Source organism: Ctenopharyngodon idella, chromosome 19 (genome assembly GCF_019924925.1).
Source record: "Ctenopharyngodon idella isolate HZGC_01 chromosome 19, HZGC01, whole genome shotgun sequence".
In the NCBI taxonomy this organism is placed as follows: Eukaryota; Metazoa; Chordata; class Actinopteri; order Cypriniformes; family Xenocyprididae; genus Ctenopharyngodon; species Ctenopharyngodon idella.
This window is the reverse complement of record NC_067238.1, coordinates 2,089,467-2,104,261: the sequence shown is the minus strand read 5'-3', so window position 1 is coordinate 2,104,261 and position 14,795 is coordinate 2,089,467. Positions and strand designations below refer to the sequence as shown.

The 14,795-nt window shown below is 35.1% G+C and overlaps 1 protein-coding gene across 2 annotated transcripts in view; it reads right to left on the bottom strand.

Moving 5' to 3' along the window:
- Positions 1 to 12,621, bottom strand: part of zfpm2b (zinc finger protein, FOG family member 2b) — a 59,644-nt gene extending 47,023 nt beyond the window's left edge. For both annotated transcript variants that reach the window (XM_051873806.1, XM_051873807.1), the window contains exon 1: positions 11,884 to 12,621. In XM_051873806.1, the coding sequence (XP_051729766.1) occupies positions 11,884 to 11,923 (40 nt within the window). In that variant the 5' untranslated portion in view covers positions 11,924 to 12,621. The remainder of the gene's footprint in view (positions 1 to 11,883) is intronic.
- Positions 12,622 to 14,795: the final 2,174 nt, after the last annotated feature.

The window sequence follows — 14,795 nt, the reverse complement described above, 5'->3', positions numbered from 1 at the left end:
TTTTGGTTTGACTGTAGATCTATAGATATTATCAGAAACTAGAGATATTTAATTTGTGATTTTTCCCTCTATGAAACCTCTTTTTCAGATTTTCAGATTTGATTTCTATACAAATCTATAGAACCTATTTCTAAATTGTTTTTAGATTTTTTTTTTTTTTTTTTTTTTTTTTTAAGAAAGGGCAATTTGGATGAATAGTAAGTTATGACATTTTTATTAAAGTTTAAATGGAGATTGTTTTTGGAATGGACTGACAAATTGTGCAAAAATTAAGACTATAAAGAAATATGAAGTTTAGTAAATAAGTTCCATTTTGTACGTTGACTTTAAATTTGACAAAAAGGTCACTATAAGCACCCACGCTGTTTGCAAACTCCTAACAATCCACCAGAAAACACTGCACATAAAATCCAGCTAGCCACTAAAACACTTCCTCCCAAACACACACATACACACAAATCTGAAAACACACTAAGTGAAATATGCAAGTATGCGGGCATGATCTGAGTGACTGCTAATTTCATGCTTGGATTTGCTGCTCGCCTGCGATGTTGGAGACGTGTGTTTGCATGGTGATAGCGGCCCGGCTCGGTATCAGCTGGCTTCAGTGTAGAGCCATGCTGCCCCGTCGCACACCGCAGCCAAAGCAGGACGCTCTCCAGCGCTCTAATTACACCTGAGCTAATTCAATCTGACAGCACCGAGCCGCATGGAAATCAGCCTTCTTTTCCTTGCCATTCCGGCCTGTTCCTTCTATCCTGGTATTCTACAGTATAGTTTTTTACATCTGATCAAAGATTGATGAGTTGAAATGGCATTCTACCAATTATTTTTGAAAGTAGTTGTATGCAGAACGCATACAGTGCACAAGATTTTCTGTGTGCAGAGAATATGACCAACAAGATTTGTCAAAATATGCAGCATACAACACAGTATATTGTATCCCACAATGCAATGCACCTAACTTGACCTTCCATTTCCAATTTGATGAATTTATCAATTAATGACAGCAACATCTACTGTTTTTTGACTTTTATTTTATTGGACTGCCAAAAGTTAAAGGGTTAGTTCACCCAAAAATGAAAATTCTGTCATTAATTACTCACCCTCATGTCATTCCACACCTGTAAGACCTTCGTTCATCTTCAGAACACAAATTAAGATATTTTTGATAAAATCCGATGGCTCAGTGAGGCCTCCATTGACAGCAGGATAATTAACACTTTCAAATGCCCAGAAAGGTACTAAAGACATGTTTAAAACAGTTAATGTGACTACAGTGGTTCAACCTTAATGTTATGAAGCAACGAAAATACTTTTTGTGCGCCAAAAACACAAAATAACGACTTCATTCAACAATATCTAATGATGGGCGATTTCAAAACACTGCTTCATGAAGCTTCATAGCTTTACGAATCTTCTGTTTCAAATCAGTGGTTAGGAGCGCGTATCAAACTGCCAATGTCAGTATTTCAGTAAAGGAGGCTTTGTTACGTCATAAATGTTTCGAAACGTTTCGAAATTTCAATGGTTCACATGACTTTGGCAGTTTGATATACGCTCCGAACCACTGATTCGAAACAAAAGATTCGTAAAGCTTCAAAGGACTCAGTATACAGCACAGTAGTGTGCCAGTGTTGCATTCTGAACACACCACTTATACGGTGCTGTGTATTGCAAACATGTCCATCTTTTAAAAACTGACCTGCCTAATTTAATATCTGCATTTTTTAACATACCACAAAAATTAAGATGCATCATATACATCCTTGATTACATTTCCAAATAGAATAAAATTTTTCATGCGTTTCTCTGTGTGAATGTCAGATTTGAATTCCTAAACATCGGCACAAAATCAAACAAACAGCTTTGGCAGCCTGGCACTGTACTGCATGCCTGATCACCTCAGTGGCATAACATCTCAGTCATTCTGCTGGGTTCTTCCCAGGAGTAGATGGGCCAGAGAGATGTAGAGAATGGAAAGAAAAGAAGAAGAAAGAGATAAAGAAAGAGTGGATTCAGAAAAGTTGTGAACCAATAATGTCCTTTAAAGATCAACTTGAACCTCCGGGAGACCTTAGTCAGAGTAGATGCCACATTTAATCGGATGCAATTAAATAAAATCAGGCCGAGATGGATTGGAGTACAGTATTTTCACTATGGTGCACTGTATCTAGCCATGTGTTCACGTTGTACCATTGTGAAAAAGAAGTGCATTTTTGTTGTACTTTAAATCTTAAAAGAATATATTTTTTTCAAAAAACTGAACTTGTAGATGATAAGATATTAATGAAATAAAAGACCACTTAAGTGTACTTAAAGAGAGTCCACATTCATGACTATGTTTCTTAACGCACTTAAGAACACTTTGTGCACTTTGTAATAATGTCAAATTAAGTTTTACTTTAAAATTCATTTTAAATCATTGTTTTAATAAACTTTTGTCATCTTTTAAAGAAGTACACTTATTTTGATTAATTGTAATTAGAAATATTTTTAAATACACATGTTTCAATAGAAATTACATTAAAGAACATTTTAATTGAAAAAGTCCTAATTAAGTGCTTTTTAAACTTGCATTTAATATAAATTTAAACTATAAAACACTTTCATTTAATTGTAAAGAAAAAAATACAAATAAGTGTCTGAAACATTACATTCAGTTCACACATAAGTATATTCTTTTAACATATATTATTTCCATAATAAGTACTCTTTTTAAAAGTATATCAAAATGTACTTCTTATTCACAAGGGTATGGTAGTGTAGTTAATGCGTTTTTCATTTTTACCCCAGAACCTAAAGCTAAGAATATCATATTATGTAACACTTTATTTGCAGTGTCATCGAAATATGTTACATGTACTTACTGTAGTAATAACAGTAAATTAGCCATAATTAATTACATGCAACTAACCTGGTATTCTAACTTGGTTTTCTAAACCAAGCTTAAAGAATTTCAATTTCAAGCTTTTATTGTCATTGCATCGGGATGCAATGAAATTTCAGAGACTACACAGAGGTGCTACAATACTACCCACACATAAACCACAATAACATAATCACAGTCCATGTATAAACCTGAATGATGCAGATAAGACAAAGAAAGTGCAGTTAAAGGTACAAAAGTTATTGCACAGTCCACAGAGAGTGACAAAAATAAATAGTGCAATGCATCTTGGATAAAACTGTTTGAAAATCTTGTATTGTTTTTATGTACCAAAGTTTTAAAATTAAGTAAAACCGACTCAACTTTATGATACTGGTGTTCCCATCATGCACTGGGGCATAAATAATTAATAAGGCTGCATTTTTCACTGTTTTCTAGTTGTATTTATATTGTTTTATTGTTGCTTTTGTTGTTAGCTTTAGTAATTTGCTGTTTTGTGGCATCTGGAGTTTTTGATTTGTCAATGTTTAGTCAAAATAACCCATTCATACACAAAAACTATCCACTGATTGTTACTGTTATTGTGTATTGTGTACCAAGTATTGCATTCTCTGTGTTCAGTTGGGTACCTCATTACCTGTATTGTGTAGATATGTTGTCTTAAGTGTAATAAGAAATCTACTGTGTTGTTTACTTAAATGTTTCTAAGTAAAGCATACACTTTAAAAGCATGGCTTAATTCAGTGCTACACTGAGTAAAATTTACAAAGAGTGAAATGTACTTGAAACAGAGTACTGCAAAGTAAACTTCAAATGAGTAAGTAGAAATTACTCAACAAACTCTGATAGACCAGGTTAAATTTACTTATTCTCTTTGTTAAGCCCAAAGTATATTTCACTTTTTACATGTAGGCGAGGGTCAGCGTACAGTGCACGTGACACGAATTTCGTCATCAGAAGTACTTTGTACGCGCAAGTCTCACATGTGTACTTAATTTTTTAGTTTACTTAATAAATAATTTTACAGTTTACTTAATAAACTGAATAAACAGAACAGACCAGAACGCATGCAAGCTACAGCGACAATGGACGCCTACATAGACGAGAGATTGTGCGAAGAGGTTAGAAAGTACCCTCATTTGTACAACTCTAACATTAAAGAACACAAAGATGTTTACATGGGTTGTAACTGGTGGGCGAGAGATTGCTCAAAACTGCGCATGCATCGAACGCCTGTGTACGCATACGAGTCAAATGAAGTATACTTTCCAAGGCTGTGGATTCAACTATGCGCATACACTAGTGTACGCGTAAGAAAACGAAGTATACCCAGGGCTTTAATTTTACATAATTTAGTTTCACCTGATTCCATACATGTGAAATTTACTTTAAAAAAAATAATAATACGCAAAAACTTGCAAAAGAAAAATTAAGTACTTTTTTTTTTTTCTTTTCTTTTTTTTTTTTTTTTCAGAGTGTGATTGTTGGGAAGAATGAAAAAAAAAATCCACGACTAATTAGGGTTACAATGAGAACCTTTTTTTCTTTTAGCATACAGAAGCCCCATCAGCGATCACCATGTTCCCATAATCCCCCAATATACACATGCTCAGTCCTTCCTTCTTTGTGTTGCTGGATCTTTAAATGAGATTATATGAACAATTAGTACACAGCCTAGAAACACGAAAAAGGTTCAGATCTCATCCTATAATACACTCTCTTATCCTTGAACTAGTATTTAAGGGAGAAGTGTAGGAACAATCGCTCATATAAGAGCTGACATCTGGATGGAGAAACTGTGTTAACTGTGACTGGAGAGGAAACACAATGACCTACAGCACCCTTGTCTGAAAAAACGATTTTCTGACTTCAAAGATCTGAATTATCTGCTCACAACACTGAAACCCAACAAGAAATCAATCCACCATAAGATAATCAATTACATTAATCAGTGCTAAAGTCTCCATTATACAGGCATTTACTCTACTGAAAGGTAAATTTCCATTAAAGTATTTTATAAGACAGCGATTGAGGACACTATGATTCATTTAAGTATCAACTATGATTAACCCACACTGTAAAAAAAAAAAAAATCTTGTTTCAACTTAAAAAAGTAAGTTTTTGTGCTGCCTTAAAATTTTAAGTTTAATTAACTTGAAATGTGAAGTTGTACTAAGTGACAACTTGGATATTTGAGTTGACTAAACTTAAAATTCTAAGGCAGCACGAAAACTTACTTTTTTAAGTTGAAACAAGATTTTTTTTTTTTTTTTTTTACAGTGCATTGTTTAGAAGAAATAAAAATAAACAAATTAGATATTATTATCGACATTAGAGTATGGAGCTACACAATGAATATAGAAAATATCAGTAACTCAGATCATTTTGTCTTGGAAAATAATCTGAGATCTCTGGCTTTTAAATGGAGAGACTTCAAAATCTTTTCTGAAAGTCTGCAGGAGATCCATGTGAGAGTTTGGGTTGTTTTCCCAGGAGAAAAATCTGAGAAAAGGCAGACTTACACATAAGTCTCCATTTGTTAATTTTTCATTTACTGTCTGGGAGAAACAACTGAGTTATTAAGGAGATCTCCTTTGTGATTTATCTGTCATGATCCTAATTCTGTTAATTCTTCATGGCAAATAAACCACTCCAAACAACTGACATATCATTTTCTGAAAAATCCTTGATATAAACAGAAAGCACAACTAATAATTAAGCTTTAACAGAATTCAAGCATCCTGGAAGCACACTGTGCAATCACTAAGGTAATTAAAGAACTTAAAGGCTGTCATTTGATATCAACAGCTTTGCAGACTGAACCCCAAAAGCACTTTGAATTATGAACTTTTAAGCACAGTTCGCAAAAGATGCTTGCACAAACTTCAGCTATCACCTATTAGTGCCCCGGATTTGTGCCATTAGCGATTTTCCACTCCGCATTTAAAAGCATGCCATCACATTTGCTGTGGAGGTGCTGAAGTTAAAATTAGACCGCAGAGCTCTCTAATCCCAACAAACACTCTATATTGTGGCACCAGAAGCCACTGTACAAGCAAACATATTTGGCTTTTCAAATAACTCATTTATTAAGCATTTTATAAGACTTTTGTTGCCAAATACCAGATTATTTGACCATTTCCCATGTTTAACATCTTTGTTTGGATAGACACTAATCATTAGAAAACGCATCAAAAAGCAAACAGCTCTGAGCTCTGCTGCACTTATATTTACTGTAGCCTATATATTTCTCTCTCCATAACATAAGCAATATTTAAACCACCTGACCCAGTCAAAATCTCAGCACTTCCCTACAGGTAACAGACTAAGTAACATACAGTAAACAGAACTCTTAACATTCACAGAAGGAAGATATATTTCATTTCCACAACTGGCCGGGAGAGAATTTGCTTATATAAAATAGTATTAGGAGGAGCAGACGGAGCACTTTTAGGACAATAAATGGGAGTGTAGTAACACTTAAAATGGTGAGTATTGGAACAGAAGTACTGCCTTTTAAAAAGCTAAATATGCTAAAGCTAAAGAAGTGAAATTGTGTTTTTTATGTTTTATTTGCTGTATGATACCCTTGTCGTCTAATTCTATTGCTGATTAGACATATATTGTTCAAATGTAATCTTGATCAACACTTTTGGCTATTTCTGTCTTTCCCCATTTAAGTAGACAACTTGATGACATAAAAACAGTTACCAAGATGGCTGCCAAGTAAAATGACATGACTTAAAGGAACATTGGTGTAACTCGAAGGACAAGCTCTTTAACAAATCTTCAGTACAAACACCCTAATTGAGCCGTCTTTTTGTTCCCATTCAAAACCAACCACCAGTTTGTGCATCTGACAACAGTTATTGATTTAACATCATTGAATTCTAAAGGCTCAATGAAGGTGAGGAGAATAAAAGTGGCGTGTTCCCTTAGAGCCGCTGGACCTCACTGATAGGACATCTAGCGCAGCAGGGGCATCAATGATTAAGGCTCGTCAAATAAACATCTTGCTTATCTTGTTTTTGGCATTGATTCTGTCGGCCTCTTTTAGAGCTACTGTCCCAGAGGCTGCCTACAGATGCCGTTTAAGGACAGCCTTTTGTACGTTTGTCTTTTTGTGTTTTTGTCTTCTTTGGGGGGGTGGGGAGGGGGTTGTATTTTGTATTGGTTGACTGATACAGAAGTTTCAATAACTGAAGCCAATATCTACTGAACAATTAACATATTTCTATTTCAAATATTTTGGCGCGATGACATGATGCAATTCATAAAATAAATTCGGTTTTTCTTGACTTTTTCAGTCTTCATTGGACTCAGTGTGTGGCCAGCTACCTTTTCTGTTCATGTTTCTATTTCAAATATTTTCAATTTCTCAAAGAATCCTGAAAAAAGTGTCACAATTTCCACAAAAATATTAAGCAGCACAACTGTTTTCAACATTGATAATAATAAGAGATGTTTCTTGACAGAAAAAAGTTTTATATATATATATATGTGTGTGTTTTTAACTGTATTTTTAATCAAATAAATGCAGCTTTTGTGAGCATAAAAGAGACTTAAAATATTTTAAAAATATTACCAATCCCAAACATTTGAATGGTAGCATGTATATATTAGGGATGCAACCATACAGTTAACCCACGGTCCAATACATACCTCGTTTTTTTTAACCAAGGTTTTTCGGTTCGGTTCGGTTCTGATGGCTTGGCACATCAGAGTGTTTGTTGTTATTCTATGCTTAGGCGACAGGAACAGAGGTTAAGGAGAAAAAATACTTTTTTACCCCAAGACTCGAGAGGTGAACTAATAATTTCTGTTTCCTTGAGGTGAATGGCTTTTAAAGTTAAACTCTATTGAAGTGCTGATCAAATCAGCGTAAAAGGTAAAATTGTCATTTTGATAGCTCTAGGTAAGGAACAATGGTTTACGGCGCAGGACCAGATGTAAATATGGGCCTGAGGAAAAACGCGGAAGTGACTGTGCATAGAGTCCTTTCGGAGAGAAATAAAACAGAACACACAGAAATTTAAACTCAAAACCCAAAAAAAAAAAAACAATTCACAAGTGGGTATTGAACCGTGGATGTCGTACCGAATGGTTCAATATTATATTGAGAATTGTGGCATCCATAATATATATATATAAATATATACAGTCAAACCATAAATTATTCAGACGTTTTTGATATTTTTGGTATATTTATACCCAAAAATTCTTCATACAGTGGACTACCAGTAAAATTGATAAAAATTTGTAACCAAAAATTTTTCAGACACTTTGACCTGACCATGTTTTGCTTATGTGTTATCTGACATAATTAAGATTATTTGTTTCTGACACAGTTTAACTCTGAGATCTTGTCATATTTTATTACCATTTTTTTTTAAAACTATAGTGAATAAACTGTATTAATGAATGAAATGTTCAAGGTGTCTGAATAAATTTTGGTTTGACTGTATATAATTACAAATTATATGCTTTTTAATTACTATTTTGGTAATAATTTATATTGTATGGTTTTAATAAAAGTAACTCATAATTTATTGGTGTTTTATCATACTGCATTTGCACCATTTTTATAAAAAAAATAAATAAAAAAAAAAGTCACTCAAGACCGTGCATTACAGTGATTTTACCCCTTCCATTTGCTCCCTTTGTACAGCCTCTTGTGGCTTGTTGCTTTAGACTAGAATCCAGGTATTACTAATCACTGAGTTGTGGAATTCTTCTGTGCAGCTAACAAAGACAAACAGTGGCTGCATTCTTAAGCTGTTCGGATGTCTCACAGCGTTCCTAGAGAAGGGTGAGACAGGCGCGTGGCGTTCCTGTCCTGTCCTCTCCATCTCCCCTCCTCCTTTTGCAGCCTAGTGAGCCACAGCACTTCATAGCTCATTAGTGCTGAACAGATGCTGGGGAGAAAGTTGGCACGCAATAAGCCCTCTCTTCATATTGCACTGATCTGTGAGAGATAGCTCACGAATGAGGGATGCCTCACGCTGACAGTTGGCAGATGAAGTTAATCAAAACGGATTAAAAAAAGAATAAAGGAGAGGCAACAAATCTGACATCCTTGATAGGGTATAATAATGAAATAAATTATCATATTTTGACAGCACAAAGTTAGCGCCGATAACTACCAATGACAGCCACCAAATAAATAATTGAAGTGTTATGAACAATGAGAGAAATACTTTGACAGTTCATTGCTGCAAGAGCTGAGACTAGCTTATGTGATAAAACTTCATTAGCGGTTACACCATATTGAAAGAATAGTTAGAAGGATATACATTGGCGCCATTTGGACACTTAAGTTACACTTATGGTTCCATTTGTCCTTGGAAGTGGGAAAGTCCTAGTGCCCAGTAGGAACTTTTAACTTGAACGCCCCCTCAAGTCGGATTCGCGACTTGGAAACTCGAGGGGAAGCACAACAACCCCAGAATCTTCAGAATCCAATATGGCTGCTCAGTGCATCAACCGTAGTGAAACAGTAGTACTTTATTGTTTATTAGCACTTCTGTTTGTCTTTGTCTCAATAAACTGAATACAATATCCAACGTCTTTTTGTGGAAATGACATTATCTGCACAAAATATATGTTTGTATTCCAAAAGAGCAAGCACAACAAAGGTTTGCCTGGACACGTATTAGCTTTTTGACATGTTAACTGGAACGCGATCAACTCGGGTGTGACGTAATTTCCAGCTATGATGAGGTAAATGTAACGCACCATTAAAAACATGTCAATATCACTGAATTAAATTTCAAAATATCAATATCTGAACACAAGTTAACTCTCAGTTAACTTATCTGAGTCATTTCTGAAATTACTTTTTTACTGTCAAGGTGATTTTATTGGATGTATGAAGTCAGTTCACCTCATGTTCAAACAGGTATCATAACAAAGCAACCACAGGTATGTCTCATTATGACCATAAACATTTAGCAGTCCAAATACTTTTGGAGCCGCCGCATTTTCTGAAGGAGTTTATTTTGTATTAATGATGGCCTGACATGATTATATGGATTTCAGTTAAAAATATTTAAATATGGGAGACGAAAGAGATGAAGAGTGAATCTTTTTTCTCTCGCACTAGAGACAAGGCACTTTGTGAAATCTACAGTTTAGCTTTCAAAATGCAAAGACATTCAAAGATAACATGCAGAATCAGACAATAAGAATGTCCTTAACGTTTAAGTTAAATATACATATATAGATATTATGCTAGTATACGGAAACCAGACCTAGACTCGTCGCATTCTGACTTTTTAATCCGCTGTCATTTATTTGCCGCACCCGCCTTGTGCTGACCAACAATTTGGACAAATTTACACTGCGTTTGGCCATGGAGGTGATAAGAGGTTGAGATGAACAGCTGGTACGAGCCTGTGCTGGAGATGCTGATCTGATAGCACTGACGGCTACTCTCCCACCAAGACACCTTGGCCATCCAATCTCACTTTACCATCAAACTCTTATTACAATAAAACCTTAAACACCAGTAGAGGGGGAGGGCTGCATGGGAAAAGAAAAAAAGATGACCCAAAATGCCCTTTTTATCTCTCCATAAGGAGAAAGACAGATCCTTCAATAGGGCTAAAATAGTGGGAGAAAAGAAAATACATAATTTATCACCATATTATCTGAATATCCAGGCGGGCTAATAAAGAGAGTGCGGACTGACTATTCCTTGTCTTATCATGCGAAGTGGAGGATGGGGGAGGGATTATCAGGCTGGAACAGACTGCTGGCCTGGAATTCTAATGGTAATAATGGGGTCTCTGATGGTATATCTTCCCCAGCTTATCTAACCCATTATCTGCCCTTATCGCCACAGTCATCGGGGCAAATTAATGGAGCTCTTTCAGTGCTCTCGCTTTATCTGCCTCACAGAGGGCACACCAGAGAATGGAATAGGCAAAATATGAAAATCCAGGGTGAATCGCCAGGGTTCAGATAACAGGGCAAAGTGCGTTCAATTGGGAACAAAATGTAACAAAAAAAGAGAGGAGCGTCTCTACCCATAACAACCTCTTTGTCCTTTGCTATGAGCAGGTGGCTGGTAAAGCTGTGCTCCTTACAGGTGCTGCTGCGCTCTCTAGCCTACAGTCATTTCAAGAACTCTCTGCTCTGTGCTAGTGTTTCAAATCACTCCAGAAATATGTGGGACACGTCTGCAGATTGAGATATCACAACTGCCTTCTGTATAATGCAGACCTTGAAAAGTAGAAAACAGACATGATGAGAGCTGATATGCCTGGACTGCTAAGCAAACAGTCTCAGCACTATAAAAACTCCAGTGCCGTATGCCAAGACTGAAAATAAATAACATATTTTGGAGACCTGTCCTTGTTATTTCAAGTTTGCTTCAATAAAAATTGAATTTCCACCCAGTGTCAACCAAAGCACTTCTCTGTAGTTCCAAGATGCATTAACGGATATTTTGCAATGTTTGCCTTATTCAAATAAGCGTTGTAGTATTGCCATTTTAAAAACTTTAAGATTACGTTATTTTCACTCCAAAGACATTTTTTTTCATTATATTAATTTCTCAAACAATATAAAAATAATCATTTTTTCTGACAAGATTATAAGTGTAATTTTCAAGTGTATATTTCTCAGTTTATAACTGTATTAAAAGTACTAATAATGCACATGGCTTATACTTTACAAACATTGCATGCAGGCATTCAGTCAAATCAAGAGTTCCTAACTTTCCAAAGATCTCAAAATTTCAATTTTGTCATTTCTATTATGATATAATATAAAAGAAGAATATCAGTTATTTCATACAATGAAACAAAACAAGCCTTTGATTTTCTGATCCACATTAGACTGCTCCGATATTCTTAATCACAAATCGATGCATATAAAATGTGTTTAAAGAAACGTTTGTTTATCAACTTTAGCTGAACTAAAACTACTATAAACAACTGTCATCTTTTGAGGAAAAAAAGCATGAGTAAAATCCGCGTTGGCAAACTCACGTTTGAATTGCTTTGGGTTGCTCTGTTTCCTCCGGGACATTCCTGCTCCGCGCGCTGGTCTCGAGATTAAAAAATGATACTGCGATTCATCCAAACACAGATAAACGTGCTGTCTGTAAGACTCGGATGTGTTTCAGTGTCTGTCTGATTCCAGTCAGGGTTAGTTGGTGTCGTCGTGTAGAGGGTTAAGTTGTGTTGTGATCCGAGCGCACACTGACAGCGCAGATGAGCGCGTGTTGTGCTTTTGTTGCAGGAGGTTTGAGCGCAGCGGTGCGCCGTAGAGCTGCAGCAGCACTCACACACTCCACACACTACAGCCAACTTACATTCACTGCGCTGTAGTATTTTAATAGCTTCTCGTTTTTCTTTTTCCTTTCTTTTTTTTCTTTCTTTCCTCTCTGGGTGGTTTTGTATGAGGTCTAATTAAATACGGTGTAAATGTAACTTTCTGGGTGAGAAAGTGAGTTTTGTTTTTGTTTGATTGTTTGTAAAAAAAAAAAAAAAAAAAAGCGTTACAGCCAATAGGTTATTTATTGTTTTGTTTATCATATTAGCTGGAAATTTTCAGAACAACACAGTGTAAAAGGTTACATTGAACAGATTTAAACTGTCTCAAAACCGTATAGGCTACTATTTCTGCAGTATACAGTATGCATACTTTGCGTGGTTTGCAAATTTTGATAATTTATGGGATGTTATGACTGGATAATTTACTGCATTTTGCTAAAATGTACCGCATGCAACAGAGGCCTTGTCCCAAATGGCACCGTGAAGTCCTCCTCTAAGTCCACACCTGATGTAATGCCATAGACCATTGGTCCTGCAAGACATCAAAATAGACATCAAGTGCACCATTTGAGACAGAGCCAGAGCTTGCTTTGTGCAACACTATATCCCACAATGCAATGTGCTCAAGTTTACCTTCCCAGTGTGAGAAAGAACTGGAAATACCACCTTTTTTAGCATGTCCTTGTTAACTGACCTATTGATCAAACTACAAAGAGATAAGGCTATTTTGCATAAAATTTGAAACAACCATTTTTATTTCCGAGATGATGGCTGGATGCCATTTGCTGAATTCAACATGCATACACACTACTATTTGAAATGTTTCACTATGCATTCCACACACACAAAATAAGCAGAAGGCTGTTTACAGTGTTTACTGCACAGTATAAGCAGTGTGCAAGTATTCCATTCTGAATATATGCCTAGTGAGCTGCCTACAGACAGCATTTCTGAACTTAGATGCTTTTGATTTTGGTACTTTTTGAGCTGACTCAAAATGGGCAAAAAATGTTGAAATGTCAATGAATATTATAATCTATATAAACCTGCTTATAATCCTTGTGCAAAAGTGCACTTAATTGTAATGAATGTGCATATGCTGTGAACTTCAAATCTTAAAAGTATATATGTATTTAAAAAAAAAAAAAGTAACACTTTATTTTAGTGCCGTAGTTACACATTACTACATGTACTTACTATAGTAATAACAGTACATTATATATAATTACAAGTAACTAACCCTAAACCAAACCCTAACCATAACTGTAACTCTGTAGTAAGTACATGTAGTTAATTAATAGTACTCAGTACTTATTTGAGTAATTACAATGTAACTACGGCACTGTAAAATAAAGTGTAACCAAAAAAAAAAAAAAACTGATAACATATTATTGAAATAAAAGGCACCTTAAGTGTACTAAAGAATCCACTTTCATGACTGTTTCTTAACATACTTAAGTACGCTTTAAAAAAAAATGCACTTTGTAACAATGTGAAATTAAAAGTTTTACTTTAAAGTACATTTTAAATCATTATATTTTAATAATCTTTTGGCATGCTTTAAATATGTACACTTATTTTGATGTTTTGTATAACATACTAAAGCATGTAACATGTAAAGTATGTGATTATAATTTTAATGGTAGTGAGTTATTCGATATTACATTTAAAGTTGATATATTTTTTAAATGTACTAAATAAATTTTATCATTACAAATATTTTTAAATAGTTACAAGTTTCAATAGAAATTACATTAGTTTACCATAAATCAGTCAGTATTTCAAAGATAATAGAAGTAATTATGAAATAACATAAAGATGTACTTAAGTTCTACCTAAGCGGGTCAAAAAACACTCTAAAGTACAGCAAATTGCATTTAATATAAAATTTAACTATCATACATTTTCATTCAATTACAATTGGCATGTAATTAGGTGTCCAAAAAATTACATTCAGTTATGTCAAGTGCACTTATATACAACAGACTGAAATTCCTCCTTGGAATTTCACCAAAAGAGTCAGTTCTGTTTTTAATTTGATGTATTTTCAGGTTATAGATGCTGAGATTTAGCGCAATGGGAATCATGTCTTCAATCTAAGGCTCAACTAAAGGATTTGCAACTCTCTTTTTATGGGAGATATCAATGGAGAATTCCAGTTCCATTGAGACGCGGGAACGAGCGCGATAAGGGCGGGGGCGCGCCAGAGATGGATTAATTATGAGCGAGCATAGAAAGCAGGCTTATCATCACTTAGCACAGGAGACAGGCTCACACGATCACAGAGCACGGATAAGACGGGAACAATGTGATGCTACCTTACAGCCCATCGCCTTACTTTTTTATAATTAAAAACTAACATGCAATTATGCCCGTATCTTGCTCAACCGAGAGGGCGATGTAAATAACTGTGCTGTAAAATGATGGCAGGAGAAAGACAGTCTATAAAACAGAGGACAGAATGACCTCTATGGAAAAGAAGATACAGAATGGGTGAAAGTGCATGCTGCACTCTTACAATAAATCACAACCACTTAACCTTTAATTCCTAAAAATAAAACTTCTTCAGTGGTTCTTTCAATAGGTTCCTGTCATGAAGCATTATTCACTCTGTAGGAAGTTTT